Raw genomic sequence first — 17,596 nt, 5'->3', positions numbered from 1 at the left:
TATGCAAGAACCTTGTAAAGTAACTCTAGAGCCCCGGAGAGTGTTCTCTTTTGGTTGTGCTGTGTCTCCTGCAGAGTTTCTCTCCAGCTGTGGAGGCTCTGGCCCTGCTGCCACTGGATTTATCAAAGGGAGAATGGTTAAATGTTGTGTTGGTCTAATTTTTAAACAATAATTAGCTTTAACTATTTATCTACTTTTTAAATGTGACAATTAGTGCTTGAATTTGAAGGGGGTAGGGTAGGTTATGACACCCATTTCAATCTGCTGCTGGATTATCTGAAAGAAAAATAGAAAAGGAAGGAGAGAATTTCAACATACTAATACATTGAGAGCAAGGAGAGCATGACACAGCTTCCTGTCTTTCTGATCCTTGTCCTTCCCACCCCTCCCCTCTGCCACCAGTTTGAGCAACTTTATAATTACTAGACCTACTGTAAATTGGCCCATATAAGGCAGGGTTGCTAGTGAATAGAGCACTGGACTGGGACTTGTAAAACCTGGGTTTCAATCTGGGCTCTGCTGCTGCCTTGCTGGATGATCTTGGGCAAGTGATGTCACTCTGTGCCTCAGTTTCCCCACCTGTAAAATGATAACGATACTGAGCTCTGTTGTAAATCACTTTAAGATCTACTGATGAAAAGCCTGATGAAAAGTACCTTACTCGGTACTTACGGAGTCTAATGTCAGACGGGACCAATGTATTACTATTACGTAGCACAACTCAACATTTCCAAAAAGTTGAATTCCTATTCATTTAGGAGTTTGGTGTAAAATTTTCTAAAGCCTCTAATGCACTTAGAAGCCTAAGCCTAAATTACTTTTGAATATAGGACTTAGGCTCTTATGTCATTGAAGTACATTTTGCTATTGGTCCTTATCACCAGAAATACTTGTTCATTCTAAAATAACTAAGTAATGGCTATTGTTTGGTTTCATCCAAATTAGAACAATAGAAACTCATTATATGTTCCACAAACTGAGGTGTGGGAGTCAGTGATGACAGCTTAGGGTAATTATACCAAACTTTAAAAATAAACACACTATTCCGTTATAGTGACTGGGAATATCAGAGTAACTCTAGCCACAAAGGACTTAATCTGCTGCTATAATAGGTATACTCAAAATGTAGCAAGTGTGATCTTAAATGTAACTTTGGAATGTTTACAATTCTTCTAGGTTTCTTCTCCAGTATTTCCTTGATACACACTTGCATTGTAAATGCTGGAAGGACACATCTCTTTTTCAGAGAGAAGAACGGCTTTTTAGAGGATTAAGAAGTATTTTTAGAAGGTTTTCTACTTCGTTTCTGCCTTTGACTTGGCGCGGGGGGAGGAGAGAGGTTGGGGGATTTAAAAATGAAATATGCTGCCCTCTTCTGGCAGGTTTTGGAGTGCCATTGATCCAGGCAGGGAAGGGTAGAATTTCAAGCAGATGCTGCCTATTTGAATATAGTCGTAAACAAAACATCTAAAACACAGTTATGGGAGTGGAGAATCCCACAAGAAGGTGTTATGGATTAAAATTGGAGGGGAGGGAAGTAATTCTGAGAGGGACATTCTGTTTTCTGCATGGAATGGGGTTGTCATGTAGCTTATGGGCCGGTCTGCATTCTTTTGTCAGGGGAGAGATTTGACACCTCCTCTTGTATAATAGTTATAGGAACTACATACAGTGATTTTTCTCTTTATGTGAATTTAAGTTACTCCCTTAGGCATAGTTAGAGTTTATATAGTCTACCTAGCAGTAATAGTGAAATTTACAAAGAAATAGGCCTCCTGAGGTGTTCTGAACTGCGGTTGGTTTTTATATCTTTCCTGTGGTTAAAACGTCTGTTGAAAACAAGAAAAGGCCTCTTCTTTTAAACAATAGCCATCTTAGTGGTCATTATAATGAGCTGTTGAGTGTCCAGTTCCTAGGAGTAGCTTTTCCGTGTCCTGTTATATCAGAAAAGGCTCTTTCAAAATATAAGAATCTTCAGTGGATGAAATAGTTTGGGGGGGGGGGGGGGGGAGAAGGAAGTTACTCAGCTAGAAGCTACTGAAACTTCATCCCTGCTATACACGTGGGTAGAGCAGGGTGACTTTGTCTGCAGATCCTGTCTCAGTGTTGATGCTTTCTTAAATCTTGCTTGGGACAGAGGACAAAATTGGGTTTATGATGGAAACTCCTTAGAGCTGGACTGTGCAAGTGGACCTAGACAGGGGGGACTCCTGTAGCCTGTAAGAGCCCCATTAAAATAAATGAGGCTCCATACAGGCACGGCGGCCCCTTCACACAGACGCAGTTGCAGGATCAAGACCTTAATTATGGAACAGCAACCACTGTTCTGTAATGGTCATAGGCGCCTCTCAGGGTCAAATTCTGATTTCAGGTTCCCTCGGGCAAATCCCAGTAATGCCATTGGCTTCCGTGAGATTATTCTGGATGATAGCCTCAGAATCTGGCCCTGTTTTTTTCTAGATCGGGAGAGGGGACGGGTGAATCACACACCTTTGCAGCTGTTATTATTTGGAAACAGTTTTCTGTAAGGCTGGGGCAGCAGTGCATCGTTGCTTGTTGCCATATAAATCCTCTTAAAGAAAAATGAATACTGCCACAATTTTATTTTTTAAATTTAGCTCAGCCTTGTTTCTCATTGAGGATTAGTTGTGGGCTAAATTGGCAGATAGCAGCTGTTTTTATAGTTCCAGCCAAAATCGTAAGTGTGTGGGTTAGATCATACACACATGACTCACAAACAGCTTTCCCTAAAATCCCACCTGTCCGTTTCAGCCCCAAATCGGGACATTTTCAGTCCACAAAAGAGTGAGAAGTGACTTGTCCTTCCGAGTTGCTCTGCTGAGGAGGGCGCTGCACACCTGTGTTTGCCCCTGCTCCAGGGTGCCACCAGTGGCTACCACACTACAAACTTCGGGAAAAACTTTGCCCTCGGAGGGTGCTGTTGCGCGTCCTGTACTGGCTTGTACTTTCATGCTTTGATTGCCCTCCTCTAATTTAGCAAAGCAGCTGAACCTCCCCTTGACTTGTTGGCTCTGCGGGGAAGGCTCAGATTCCACCTTTCAGACGATAGGGCAAAAATCTGCTTGCTTTTCCAGTGGGGGTGACTATCTAGATCCCTTCGGATCCGATGCCAGGGGGCATCAGGCACCCTCCCCCCCCAGTGAGTGGATTCCCTGGTGCATCTCACACGCGCGGCGTGGGGAAGAGAGAACGTCCAGAGCCAGGGAGCTCAGGGCTTCGCGGCCCCCGGCCGCCGACCCCCCCCAGCGCGCCCGCTGCCCTGCGGAGCGCTCTGCCTGTGCCCCAGCGGCCGGCCACCAGGGGGCGCCCCGGAGTCAGCCGGCCGAGCCGCTGCCTCACTCGCCGCCGCGCGGAGATGCTTGTGGGCGCCGGGCGAGAGGCGGCGCGGAGCGGGGCTGCGGGTCCGAGCCGAGCCGCCGCGGGTCCCTGCGCACCAGCCGCCTCGCCGCTGCGCCCCGCGCCCCGCCAGGCTGCCCCCGCCGCGCTGCCCCGGGAGCGGGAGGCTCCGCGGCTGAGGAGCAGGATGCTGCCCCCGGGGCGCCGCTGGGAGCCCCTCGCCCCGCTGCCGCTGCTGCTGCTGTCAGGGATGCTCCGGCCGCCGGGGCTGGCGGCGTTCAACGTGGACGAGGAGAAGCTGACCGTGTACAGCGGGCCCGAGAGCAGCTACTTCGGCTACGCCGTGGATTTCCACCACTACACCGGCGCGTAAGTACCCGCGGGGCGCTTCCCTCCCAGCCCGGAGCCCTGCCCGGGAGCTCGGCGGCCCCCTCCTCGGCCCTTGGCCCCCGCGCCGGGGCCACCGGAGACCCGCGCCGGGGTGGCCAGAGAAGGTCTCCATCAGCCCAACTCGTCCTGGCTAAAGCCAGCCTGGGCGCCGCTCCCAGCACCCCGGGGCAGGCTCGCCAGGAACCCAGCCGCGGGTGCGGGGAGGGATCTGCCCAAACCCCGAGCGGGGGCAGCCCTTTGCGGGCGTCTCTCTGGCACCGGCCGGCGGATGCAGCTCCAGCTGCCCCCTGGCCCGCAGGGGTTAGCTATCTGCTGGAAACAGATGGGAATGAAAGCTCCGTGGAGCTTTCATGTGGCCACAGGGAAAGGGTCCTGCCGATTTCCTCCCGTCCCCGGGCTCTGGTGTGGGTGGCAGCGGGTGGGCACAAATGATCTGCCATCAGTCCGCCTTTATCTAGTGACGGTCACAAATGGTTTTGCAGAGTAAGTGTCCTGGTCGGTGCTCCCAAAGCCAATACTACACAGCCGGACATACAGGAAGGGGGAGCGGTGTATTACTGTCCTTGGCCGGCCGCTGAGTGCAAACAGATCCCCTTCGATACTACTAGTAAGTAAATCGTTATACGCATGTAACGCACAGATATTTCGCGTTGTATTGTATTGGGAAAGTCACCCCTTACTGCGAGTTGGTTCGGCGCTCCCTTCACTTGTGTCTGTCAGTCTGATCTGAGGGTGTGTAGTTCCCCAGAGAAATTGCGCTCTTGGAGTTTGTGTGCGTCCGGGGGAGATGGTCCCTACAGAAATAACAATCGCGTGAAGTTGGGGATTGGTGCGTAGGCCACTGCCGCGTTCCATACGTTGAATGAAAGGTGTGTGGATTGCACGTAACGCTTTTTGAAAAGAAATACCCACTTGCAAATGTTCAGAAGACCAAACTCCGTGTTTGATGTAACCCCCCCGCCCCCCGAACCGTGGAAATTGGTTGTTGGTCGTTTTCAGTGCTGTTTTCAACAAGGGATTCTGCCCATTCAGTCGGAGGCGGTACCTTATGCTCCATGCTGATTTAATTCTTTACAGAAAGGAAGAATTTTCTTTCAAAATACTGAAAGTTGGATGCAAACTGATGTAGGCATAATGTGGATAGATTATATCCCACCACTTTCAAAATCCCAAGACAGATGTTTCTAATTTAATTAAAGGGAACACACATTTTAAACAATTCAGGCTGTTTGTTTTCTCTTTATAGCCCTTGAAAATAATTTAAACCTAGTGTTTCCAAAAACATTTAAACTGAATGGTTTAATGTAGGCATATTTATACAATATAATCTTTAGAACAAAAGTTACAATTCACCAGACTGTATTTAATTTTAGTGCTTATTCGTCATACAAATATTAATATAATACAACAAAGCCTGTTTCTATGAACATAAATGAAATTTCGGTCAACTTCCCTATAGCTAACAAATCAGCAACACAGTTCCCCAGCTGTGTGTGTGCGCACGCACACAGGCATGTGTGAAAGAATCCCAGCTTACTGTATTATAAACATTACAATACACCTGCAATACCTGGATATATACTGTAATAACACACATACTGTCTCTAATTCTATATGCACTATATGCATCTAGATGAATGCGCAGTATATGTCCCCTCTGCTGTGTGTGTATATATTTTAATATATGCATGTGTATATAGGTACACAGCAAATAATATTGCCAGCACACCTACTATTTACATCTGGGTAAATAAGGGTAAATGTACCCTTATACCACAGGAGCATACAGTGAAGTACCATGTGTTTAAATGTAAATTGTTTTCAAGTTTTGAAGCTTCATCCAAAGTGAGGATCCAATACATTTTCAAATGTTATCTTGGGAAAGGATTACAGTGGACGCATGGGGCCAGATCAGGCCCTTGTGTGGAAAAGACCACAGTGGGTGGCTAAACAGATTCAGGAAGACTCCACACGTTCTATCAGTCACAGAGTTTCAGAGAGATCTGGAGCACAGATTTAGCCTCTGGAGTAGGTAGGAGGTGTGGTGGCCAGAAGCAGTTGACTACTTGAAGATAGCAGGGGTTTTAGGCTTTGCCATGCAAATGCCAGTTTGTGACCAGATTAGAGAACTTCATTTTCCAGAGTGGTCAGTCCAAAACTTTTCCAGAGCACTAAGCTGAAGCATAGAGTGATCTCAGGGAGTCCACAGAGGCAAGTCAATACCCTATTTCTATAGGGGCTAGAGAGAAGAGAAAGGAAAGGGTATTAGGATATGTATATATGAATGAATGCAAACATAAATTGGAGCTAGGACACGAGTACACAGAATGCTTTGCATATGTCATCACTGATTCAGTCAATATTAATTTATTTACACATCTGTGCCGTAAAATGATGCTACTTATGTTCAGCTCCCTTCTCTTTGGAATATTTTCAGCTGTATGAGCAAGTCTTCTGTTCCTTTTTATCTCCTCTCTACTCCAAAGCAGAGCACACAATACTGCCGTTAGCCTGGAAGTTACTGTTTTAAATCTTTTTAATATATTTTCCTTTTTTGTGTTTGTAGCTGTAACGGGACACAACCAATGGTTTGTTAAATATTACAGATGTTTTCAGACTATTCTTATATGACCTTATATGACCTCTGTCACTGTATGAATACTTCAGACTCACTGATGAATTTATCCCTGCAATACCCCTTTGAGGTGATACTTTTCCCATTTTACAGGGGAGAAGCTGAGACACAGAAACAAGTTATTTAGATTTGCACAAGGTCTATGATGGGGCTAGGAATTGAATCTGGGTCCCCTTCATCCCAGTCTAGTGCCTTAACCATAAGACCATCATTTCTGTAATATTAGGAAGTTTCACTTATTAAGAGTATAGTAGATGGGGAATTAAATATCCTGGATTTAATTTTTAAAAAGGAATGTTTTACACACAGCAGCAGTTTTGTAAAAGGCATTGAATTTCTTGACATCAAAAGGGCTGGAAATAATCTTCTAAAAACAGAGGAGAGAGAAAAAATAGATGATTTCAAAGCTGAAAGCTTTCATTTTGATGCCTTTTTATACAAAATTCACCTTTTTCTTGGACCTAGTCCAGTATTAGCTGCTCTTTCAGTCAAGTGTGCTAAGTACAATTAAAGGAAAACAAACTGCTGAATAATTAATAATCTGCTTCACTAAGATCAGAATAGAAACTAATGTGGTATACAGACAGAGAGAGAGAACACATTACATACCACTTAAATGACCATGCAGACTGACCGCTAAATCCAGAATTTCGAGCATAACAAGTCTTTAACTTTTCCATTCTGAGGATCTAGTCTCCCCTTGACACACAAGTAACTCACTTGTATTATTATTGTCAATGAGAGTTACCTTGCCCCAATGAGAGAAGCACACTTCGATTCTTTTCTCACTTGTATTGCCAATAATGACCATCAGACTTAAAAAAAGAGAAACAAAGGAATGCTCATTGAATGAGAACACTTTCCATAAGTGCCCTTTACAAAAGAGCCGTAATAATACTTTTAATTTACCCGAGTTTGGAATTACCTTGCGAACAGTATTAACTACAGAAAGATAGATTTTAAGTAATTATAAGTAGCAAGAATAGAGATCAAAGTTGTTTACTTAAGAAAACAAAAATAAACTTGCAGTCTAAATTCTATAAACTAAACAGAATTTGAATCAAGTAGTGTCTTACCCTAATAGATGGTACAAACAGGTCACAGATCTTCAATACACAGGCTGGAACTGCCATTCAGCCTGGGACCACCCTCCTGCAGTACAAAGTCTTTGTCCTATAGGCATGTTTCCAGGGGTTGAGTTGTGGTGGGAGTGAGGCCAAGTCATGATGTCACTTCCCCTCTGTTATAGTTTCTTCCAGCTTGCTGGAAAGATCTTTTGCTTGTGACATGGGGGTCTTCCCCCATTGGTCAAGCAGCATCCATTGTCTACATGCTCTCTCTGAGAAGTCTTCTGGGATGGCTTCTGGGAGAGTGGATTCCCTTTAATGGGATACCAGCATGTCTGGCTACTCCACTGTTGTACCTGAAAGGCTGGTTGTGTGTGTTCCCAACCTCATAACATACTTCAGTAACACATACAGCAATACTTCAGAACTTCACATATAACAACAGCATATACAATCCAACATAATATTAATGGTCAACCAATTAAGGCTTTTTAACATGCTACCTCACAAGGCATACTTTGTCCAAAACATGTCATAATTGTATGACAGTGGTGAATATGGGGATTTCAGCATGTTGCTTTGAGGTATAGAATGTCTCAGGGCAAAGTGTAAGGTCATGCATTTAGGAACTAACAACAAGAATTTTTGCTATAAGCTGGGGACGTATCAGCTGGAAGTGACAGAGGAGGAGAAAGATCTGGGTGTACGAGTTGATCACAGGAGGTTTATGAGCCGCCAATGTGATGTGCCCATGAAAAAGGCTAATGCAGTCCTAGGATGCATCAGGCTAGGTATTTCCAGTAGAGACAGGGAAGTGTTAGTACCATGGTACGAGTCACTGGTGAGACCTCAGGATCTGGAATACTGTGTGCAGTTCTGGTCTCCCATGTGTAAGAAAGATTAATTCAAACTGGAACAGGTGCAGAGAAGGGCTACTAGGATGATCTGAAGAATGGAAAACCTACCTTATGAGAGGAGACTCACAGAGCTTGGCTTGTTTACCCTAACCAAAAGAAGGCTGAGGGGAGATATGATTGCTCTTTATAAATACATCAGAGGGATAAATACCAGGGAGGGAGAGGAGTTATTTAAGTTAAACATCAATGTGGAATCCAGAACAAATGGATATAAACTGGCCATCACCAAATTTAGGCTTGAAATTAGGTTAAGGTTTCTAATCATCACAGGAGTGAAGTTCTGGAACAGCCTTCCAAGTGGAGCAGTGGGGGAAAAAACCTAACTGGCTTCAAGACTGAGCTTGATAAGTTTATGGTATGACAGGATTGTCTACAATGGCATGTAGCTGACTGCTAGGAGCAAGTATGTCCCATGGTCCATTATGGGACACTAGCTGGAGAGGGCTGTTAGTTACTACAGATCATTCTTTCCTAGGTGTCTGGCTGGTAGGTCTAGCCCACATGCTCAGGGTCTAACCGATCTCCATATTTGGGGTCAGGAAGGAATTTTCCCCTGGGTCAGATTGGCAAAGACCTTGAGGTTTTTTCCTCCTTCCTCTGCTGCATGGGGCAGGGGTCACTTGCAGGTTTAAACTAGTGTAAATGGTGAATTCTCTGTAACTTGAAGTCTTTAAATCGTGATTTGAGGACTTCAGTAACTCAGCCAGAGGTTAGAGGTCTTTTACAGGAGAGGGTGGGTGAGGTTCTGTGGCCTGCAATGTGCAGAAGGTCAAACTATATGATAGTGGTAGTCCCTTCTGACCTTAAAGTCTATGACTTGAATTTCAAGCATGGTTCATTCATCAACAACATTCCAAATGCATCACCAGTATTTGAATTCATGCTATTAATATCCCCCCTCCACTCAAATGTGGAGAAAAAAGAGAGAGAGAGCTGACAAGTATAATGTAATGACATCAGTCGAGAATCAGGAAGCTGTATTATGCCACATGCTAAGTTTATAGTGGGATGGTAATTACAGTTGCTCTGTAATAAGTTATGGTTACTGAATGTTGATCTGGTTATTAAGATGTTTACTGTCTGAATGTATTGGTTTTGTTTAATATGGGGTTGTAAGGAAAAACAAGCAGGAAGGGAAGAAGAATGGCTCAAGATAAGCCTCTTCTCCACAAACCCTTGAGGGTTGATAGGAGACAATGCTGGACAGGAAGAGGTGTTGGAACTGAGACCAGTACCTAGTGACAGATATAAAATTAGCTTTAAACGTCTGTCACTGCTTCAGAGTGCCTTGTTCCAGCTGCCAAACACAGAATGGATTCCTTAGTATTGTGCTATCAATATCTGTATACCAGAATACAGCCAGTTAGGCAGAAAGTCATCCTAACTGAGACCACGAATATCTGCTATGTGTTCATATTTGTGCAGAAAAATCACACGACATAATCTCGATTGTTCACAGTGGATTATCCCAAATTGTCATATATCACATAAGAATATGTAAATCTGTCAAGTCATGATGATTTTCATCCACAGGTGATAAAACTAACCCAAAACTAACTTGCAGGGTTTTATGGCATGTGATATGCATATTTGTGAGTGTTAATACCTAGCTTGTGGAAAGGTAAGGGGACTTCATTTTTTTCAGATGAGTCAATCCAGCACTTCTCCAGAGCACTAAGATGATTTAATTACTAAGCAACAACAAAAGTTAACCCCTTAATGATGTATGTGCTTTGCTCCAGTGGGGAGGTGAGATGTCTTTAAGGATTCTCTACTTTGTTCCCTCTTTTTCCCTCCCTCCTCTTTAAAGGTGTCATATTGCACTGACCTACCCTTAAGCAGTGGAAAGCTGGATATGACTCTCTTTGGAGTATAATGAGAGAGAGATGTGGTCAGAGGGGCATGTTTTAGTGTGATGTGAGCACTGGACAGGCAATCAGGAATTCCTGAGTTCCTATCCTGCTTTTGAAACAGATTCCCTCTTTCACCTTCAGCAAGTCACAACTTCTTTGTTTCAGAAATGGGGCTAAGAATACCCACTTATGTACTAGCTGTGAGGCTTAATTACTTAATACAGGAGAACCTCAGAGCTATGAACACTTTGGGATTGGAGGTTGTTCATAACTCTGAAATGTTTGCAACTCTGAACAAAGTGTTATGGTTGTTCTTTCAGAAGTTTACAGCTGACCATTGACTTAACACAGTTTTGAAACTTTACTATGCAGAAGAAAAATGCCGGTTTAACCATCTTAATTTAAATTAAAAAGCATAGAAACAGTTTCCTGACCTTGTTAAATCTTTTTTTAAACTTTCCCTTTATTATTTTAGTAGCTTACATTGAACATCGTAAGGACGTAAGACCATAAGAATGGCCATAGTGGGTCAGACTAAAGTCCATCTAGCCCAGTATTTTGTGTTCTGACAGTGACCAACACTAGGTGCCCCAGAGGGAATGAACAGAACAGGTAATCATCAAATGATCCATCCCCTGTCACCCATTCCCAGCTTCTGTACTGTTTGCTTTTTCTTTTTCTTTTCTTTTTTGGTCTCTGCTGCTGCCTGATTGAGTACTTCAGGTTCCAAATGAGGTGTGTGGTTGACCAGTCAGTTTGTAACTCTGAGCTTCTGCTGAACTTGTGTTTTGAAGGTGAGAACTGCTCTGCAAGTACTAATATGGGCGCTGTTCCTTATGGTGACCAGAAGGGGTAGCAGAAGGGCAACTTGCAGAAATCTTTCCCCCTATTTGACTAAGTGCTTTACTTCCAAAGCATCCAGAACATCTTGCAGCTCAGGACCAAACTGAAATCCCCATTCTAACTATTTATACATCGGATCTGTTGGAAAACTAACAATACACATTTCAAAAACTCATTTTAAAATGATTTAGACAGTAACAACTTTTAAAAAGGCAGCACTGATGGGGCATGAATTTGCCAGTCTTCCAGGATTCAGCTCTTTCTCTCTCTCCTATGAGTGTGCTTCATCATATATTAGTCAGACAGGTTGTATTTTTCAAACTAACTGTAGAAAATATGAATAGTCTGTCAAGAAAAAAAGGGGGGAAGTCTAGGTTAACTCTGGCCAAGTGTGCGGTTGAGAGAAAACATGAGCCAGTTTGGCCAGAAGCTGAGCTGATTGTAACAAAACCCAGGTACTGCAGAAGGAAAGGATGTATTGTGAGACTTAGGAGATTTAGTTATATAAAAAAACTATTAACTGTAAATAATAGTTAAAGATGATAAAATCCTATGGGAAATTTAGAATCCTGTTATAAAATAGGATTTGCATCTCAAGAGAAAATATTAGGGGAGAAAAAGTCCACCCCACCTTCAAATTCTGACACAATTGATTCAACAACACCGGTTTTGCCTTACCATGGGCTTAATGATTCCCATGTAGAGTTCTGATTTATGGCAGGTATGTGGTTTCTTTTCCCAATCCCAATCACATTTTAAGGAGAAAAAAGGAAAGAGTAATTTAACTCCCATTGACTTCAATGATGATTTCTCTGAGACAGGAAAAAGTAAAAATGGAATAAAAACTTCTGGGTATGGTCCAATTAAATTAAAATAACTTGCATGAACGAATTCTAATGCACAATAAAAAATGTAAATCCACTTATGCAAAATCAGATTCATTTAAGAAGAGCCCCTCTCATGATAATCCTAAGAGATTTAACTGCTCCAAAACACTAATAAAAATAATATCTAATGTTTTCCATCCGTAGACCTCAAAGCACTATATAATGGAGGTCAGTATCATTACCTCCATTTTGCTGGTGTGGAAACTGAGGCACAGAGAAGCAAACTGAGTTTCCTAAAGTCAGTCTCCTCCTTTCCCAGTTTCCAACAGGACCAGTTATCACCTCTTTGCTTGGCCCACTAGACCCTGGTTCCCTAGATTCTAGTTCCAAGCCTTGTGATTGTGCTCAGCACATCTATGTGAAAGACCTAAAATCAATGCTCATGTGCATGTTAAGAAGGAAATTGTGTGACTAAGGCCTGGTCTAGAGTACAAAGTTAGGTCGATTTAAGCCACCTTGTGTCATCCTAGTTGTGCATGTGTCTATGCTTAAATTAGTCTCCCACTGATGTAAGCTCTCCATTACACCAACATAGTAACACCTCCCCCCAAGCAGCATTGAGCCATGGTCGATGTATTGAGGTCAACCTGGTGAATGTAGGCACTGTTACCTGTGTCGACCTTAACAGTCCTCCAGCAGCTGTTCCACAATGCCCAACAGTGAATTTCACTACCCAAGGGTCATGGAGACTGGAAGCCCGGCCCCATCCCTTTAAAACCCTGTGAATTTTTGAACCCCTTTTCCTGATTGGAGAGTCCACCTTGCAGCTCGCATTGTTGTGTGCCGTTGCCAGCTGACCATGCTGGCTACACACTTCAGATGCACTTTGGCTTGGTGTGGACAGGAGATACTGAATCTCCTGGGCCTGTGGGAAGAAGAGATTGTGCAACTACAGCTATGGACCAGCCATAGAAACGTGGACATCTATGATCCGATTGCATGGCAGATGCAAGAAAAAGGTTACAACAGGCATTAGTAGTAGTGCCGCATGAAAGCAAAGGAACTGTGGAAGACATACCAGAAGCCCAGGGAATTCAACAGTCATTTCCAGTGCCAAGGTACAGACCTGTTGCTTTTATAAAGATTGTCATGCCATATTTGGTGGATACCCCATCATCCCCATGGGTACCCTGAACCACAGGCCCCTGGCATGACAGTGAGGAGGAGAAGTAAGAGGGACATGTGGCCCAAGGGGTCCAGCTATGCCATGAGCCAGGACCTGTTTGAGACGCCACCACAGCCCAGTCAGTCCCAGCAGTCGAGCATGGGTGAGCCTGATGCAGAGGAAGGAACTTCGGGTAAGTGTGTAAAATTTATTTCCCATTACAGTGACGCCTTCCCCAACTTCTCATTGGAATTTTCATGCGGATACTCTGCAATTCTTTCCCAAAGGTTTCTAGGGATGGCAGACACATTTCCTCCTCCAAGGTGGTACACTTTCCCACACCACTCACTGATAACTTCAGCAGGTATTACTGCAGTACACAGGCTAGTAGCATCTGGGCCTGGGTGGCTTCGGGATGCCATTAGCACCTGTGACCTTGAGGGGTTCTCCCTCCACACCTGCAGAATGCCTGAGCCAGATAAGGAAGGGGACTTGGGGTGACATGTTCAGCAAGATCTTGTATCAGACTGTGAACAGAGGGTCTGGAGCTGAATACTGCAGTGTATGGAGAAGGAAATAGTGGGTAGGAGAAAGGCCCAGGAGTCAGAGAGGGAGATGCAACAGTACATAATGGGGCTTGTCCAGCAGCACACACAGATGCTGCAGACTCTTGTGGACCTACAGGATCAACAATTGTGGGCTCACCTCCTTTTGCAGTCCATGGAGAACTCCAGTATAGCACCTCCCTACAAACCCCCTTAACAGTGCCTGTGGCATCAGAAGCTGCATCCTTATCCCTACCACTGCACCCCGGGGGGCGGGAGGGAGACACACATTAAGGACAACCTCAGCTTCATGTACGCTGACTTGTGAGAACCACTGTTGATGAATGTGTAACTAAAAAGGAAATGAATGTTCTTTCCCCTTCTCTGTTCTATAAATTTGTTAAGATTTTAATGTATGCTTTTAACTTGCACAGAAATTTTTTGAAGTGTTTTTCATTACTCAGTAGAACTCTATTGTTTGGAAAATAATTCATCTTTATTAGTTCCCAACATATGCTGCGAAGTGCCTAGCAGTTCTGAAAGCGCCCACCTACTTGTTACTGTACAGAGTGACCCAACACATAGGATCAGTGACAAACACAGTGTTATAATCATAAACGTGCAGCAAACACCACCAGATTAATAGGTGCTTTGTCACTTTTATATTCATAGATCTGCACCAAGCACCACACAGTTCCTAACAGGCCCCTAAACTGCAGGGCCAGGCAGAGCACAGTACACCACAATACATTACTCTTCTTTCAAAGCCTCTCTGAGATGTCTAGCTCCACATTGAGCTATTCTGATAGCCCTTGTGCCTGGCTGCTCAAACTCAGCAGACGCTCAAGTGGAGGGTTCCCCCTCCATCCCAGTCGCAACTTTTCTCCCTTTGCTTCACAAATATTATGCAGGCCAGAGCAGGCAGCTAGAACCCTTGGGTGAGTTTTTCTCACTGAGATCCAATTTTGTGAATACACGATGCCAGCAACCCTTCAGTCTACCAAAAGCACATTCAACTATCATTCTGCACCTGCTGAACCAAAAGTTCAATCTTTTCTTGGGGCTGTCGAGGTGGCTGGAGTATGGCTTCATGAGCCAGGGGAGTAAGGGGTAGGCTGGGTCCCCCAGGATCACTACTGGCATTTCAACATCACCACTGGTGAGCTGCCAGTTGGGAAAGAAAGTCACTCTTTGTAGCACCTATTAAACAGTCGCATGTTTTTAAAGATATGAGAGTCATGCACCTTCCCTGAACATTGATGTCAGTGAAGCATCCCCTGTGACCCACCCAGCACTTGCATAACCATAGAAAAATAGCCCTTTCTGTTGATATACTCTGTGTCATGGTGATCTAGTGCTGTCTGTTACTTGACTGCAGTTTGGGATCCCCATTGCTGCAGATCCATCCATTATGTCCTGCATATTGCCAGTGCATGAGAGGAGACAATTCATTGCCCTGCACACTTGCATGACAGTGCCCCATGCCCCTACAATGGATTTTCCAAGTGCAAAGTGATTTTCCATTGACTGATAGCAATCTGACGTCGTATATTTCCACAGTATGATCAGCACTTGCTTCTCCATTGTCAGTGAAGCTCTCATTCTGGTGTCCCTGCCCTGGAGGGCAGGAACAAGCTTGGCACACAGATCCAGGAATATGGCCTTGTGCATCTGACAGTTCTGCAGCCGCTGCTTGTCATCTCAATTCTGCATTATGATATGATGCCACCAATCAGTGCTCATTTCTCGGTCCCAGAAGCAATGCTGCACTGCCTGAAGCTGCTCCATCTTTAACTGGTTCTTGCTATGTCCCACAGCAATCTGACTGCCTGGAAATCATCATGTTCCCCACTCCTCTTCTTTTGGCTCTGCAAATACCAGAGGATCATGTGTCCTGTGCCTGCAATGCTCACAGCAATGGTGCAGAGCTGTGGAGACTCCAGGCTTCTGTTAAAGATGGTGAACAGCAAAAAGTCCCATGCCGGTTATGGGATTTTCAAAACAGGCGCAGAAATTATGGGATAGAGATAGTATTATGAGTTGGAGAAAGTTGCATGATGGGAACTTGACCCTACAGTCCCAGTCACCTCTGCAAGATTCATTTCTGCCCCACCATGCATTGCCAGAACTTCCCAAAAGACAGTGTGCTGGATGGTGGAGAGTTACCTACCCATAATGCACTGCATTGTACATAGAAACAAGCATTCCTGGTGAGTACGCACAGTGCCAGTGTAAGGATGCATGCGCACAAGCATTATACTAACTACAGAGGCTTTATGCTGCTGTAACCTGCATTGGCAAAAGTTTGTATTGTAGACATGCCCCAAATGCGAGGCTAAGCACTGAAGTGTCTCCTCCTCCTGCATCTGCAGAGAGCTAGAGTGGTGACTAGCATAGTCTAGGGGAGTAGAAAGGAAATCCAGGGCATCAGGTGGGAATGATCTTGTCTACAGATTGGAGGTTACTGGATCAGAATTAAAATGAAGAATGGGAAGTGGATCTACAGTGTGGCCACTGGAGTATTAGCTATAGGTGCTGTTGCTTAGTCCACAAAGTCTCACCTAAGAGCAGACAGAAGAGGTTTCCAGGTGTTCAGCAGTAACAGTTCACACTCATTCTTTGGGATCCCAGCAAACCTAGTGTCAGCATTGAATCCCCACTCTGGCACTTCGAGTGCAGAAGGTGGGGGCCCGCAAGGATTTTAAAAATTAATACTTGCCACTCCAGGCTTGTATTACACTCCCGAGGTTACAGCTTTTCTCTGACCTTAGCTTGGTAAATGCTGCCACCACCCAAATGCAAAAAAAAACCCCTTTGAACCCAGGAAGGAGCACTTGGGAATTCCTCCCTGTGGGTTATCCTCAAGACCTTTCACCTCTTCCTCCCCCCCCACCGAAGAGCTGAGAAAGAAAACAAAGGAAATTGGCTGTTGCCACCAGCTAATTAAACAACATACACAAACCTCTTCGGGACACAAAAATCCAATCCTGTTCTTAAAAAAGGTAAAATTTGTTAAAAACACAAAGAAAGGAAATACATTTGCAACTTAGGCTTTTTGCTAGTTCTTAAAAGAAACAATTACAAAAATTAAGCATCAAGATAGCTCTCTTGAGGTTTATCTTAAAGATTAGAAGCAAAACAAAAGCATCTGGGGTTAGCACAGGGGAGATACACAAGCCAAAATAAAGAAATAAACCTGATAATGTCTATTTAAACATTTTCCTGTCCAATAATTTCTTCTAGGTATGGAAGATGAATTTTCATACCTGGTTCAAGCCTTACACAGCATTCCTGCTTATAGCCTTGCTGCTTCATGTCTCCTTCTCCCGAGAACAATAGCCAAAGGGGAAGTTTTTTTCCCATTTTAAAAAGTTCTAGCCTCCCATTGGCTCTTTTGGTCAGGTGCCCACTTCTTTTCCTTTACCTGGGGAACTTTGTTAACCCTTTACAGGTAAAGCAAGCAGAGAACAGCTACCAAGAGGGATTTTACAGCTAACTGGTTGGCTGGGTGTCCATAAAAGGGAGCTAACCCCCCTTCATTTATCACACCTATCCCTGAAGGGTTTCCCCAATGTTTTAGAGAAAAGAAAACAGCTTTTAAGATGCTGAGGCAGTGCCTCAACAGTAAGAAAGTTCAAAACTTGATACCCATGTAAATAAATTTTATGTAATTGGAATGGGAATTCCTGGCTTTTTGGTGATACAGAGCTCTCTCCTCTAGTTCCAAGGAGTCACAAGATATGGGTCTGAATATTGTCTATCCTGGACCTCAGTAACTCGTGGGGAGAAGCACCCCATTTAGAAGAGTAAGAAGGAAGCATTTTTCTGACAGCTTGATTTTTTTTAAAAAAAAAAAGGCAGCATCAGTAGTTTGACAGCTGCATAGGGGTTTCGAATATCAGAAGTAGTGTAGGTGGATTAGTGGGCAGAATGCAGGTGAGGCTGTTGAAAGTGCATGAGAAAAGCAAAGTATTGTTACCACACAGACCCCATAAAG

The 17,596-nt window shown here is 44.1% G+C and overlaps 1 protein-coding gene and 1 long non-coding RNA gene across 2 annotated transcripts in view; one reads left to right on the top strand and one right to left on the bottom strand.

Moving 5' to 3' along the window:
* The first annotated feature begins 2,649 nt into the window (after positions 1 to 2,649).
* Positions 2,650 to 17,596, top strand: part of ITGA8 (integrin subunit alpha 8) — a 174,045-nt gene continuing 159,098 nt past the window's right edge. The window contains exons 1-2 of the mRNA XM_048838037.2: positions 2,650 to 3,726; positions 4,230 to 4,354. Coding sequence (XP_048693994.2) covers positions 3,128 to 3,726; positions 4,230 to 4,354 — 724 coding nt within the window. The 5' untranslated portion in view covers positions 2,650 to 3,127. The remainder of the gene's footprint in view (positions 3,727 to 4,229; positions 4,355 to 17,596) is intronic.
* Positions 5,028 to 16,933, bottom strand: LOC125631392 (uncharacterized). Its single transcript, XR_007354938.2, has 2 exons — positions 16,866 to 16,933; positions 5,028 to 5,986 (listed from the first exon to the last, which is right to left on the bottom strand). It is a non-coding gene; the product is annotated as an uncharacterized LOC125631392 (long non-coding RNA).

Source organism: Caretta caretta, chromosome 2, assembly GCF_965140235.1.
Source record: "Caretta caretta isolate rCarCar2 chromosome 2, rCarCar1.hap1, whole genome shotgun sequence".
NCBI lineage: Eukaryota > Metazoa > Chordata > Testudines > Cheloniidae > Caretta > Caretta caretta.
This window is presented reverse-complemented; position numbering and strand designations above follow the sequence as displayed.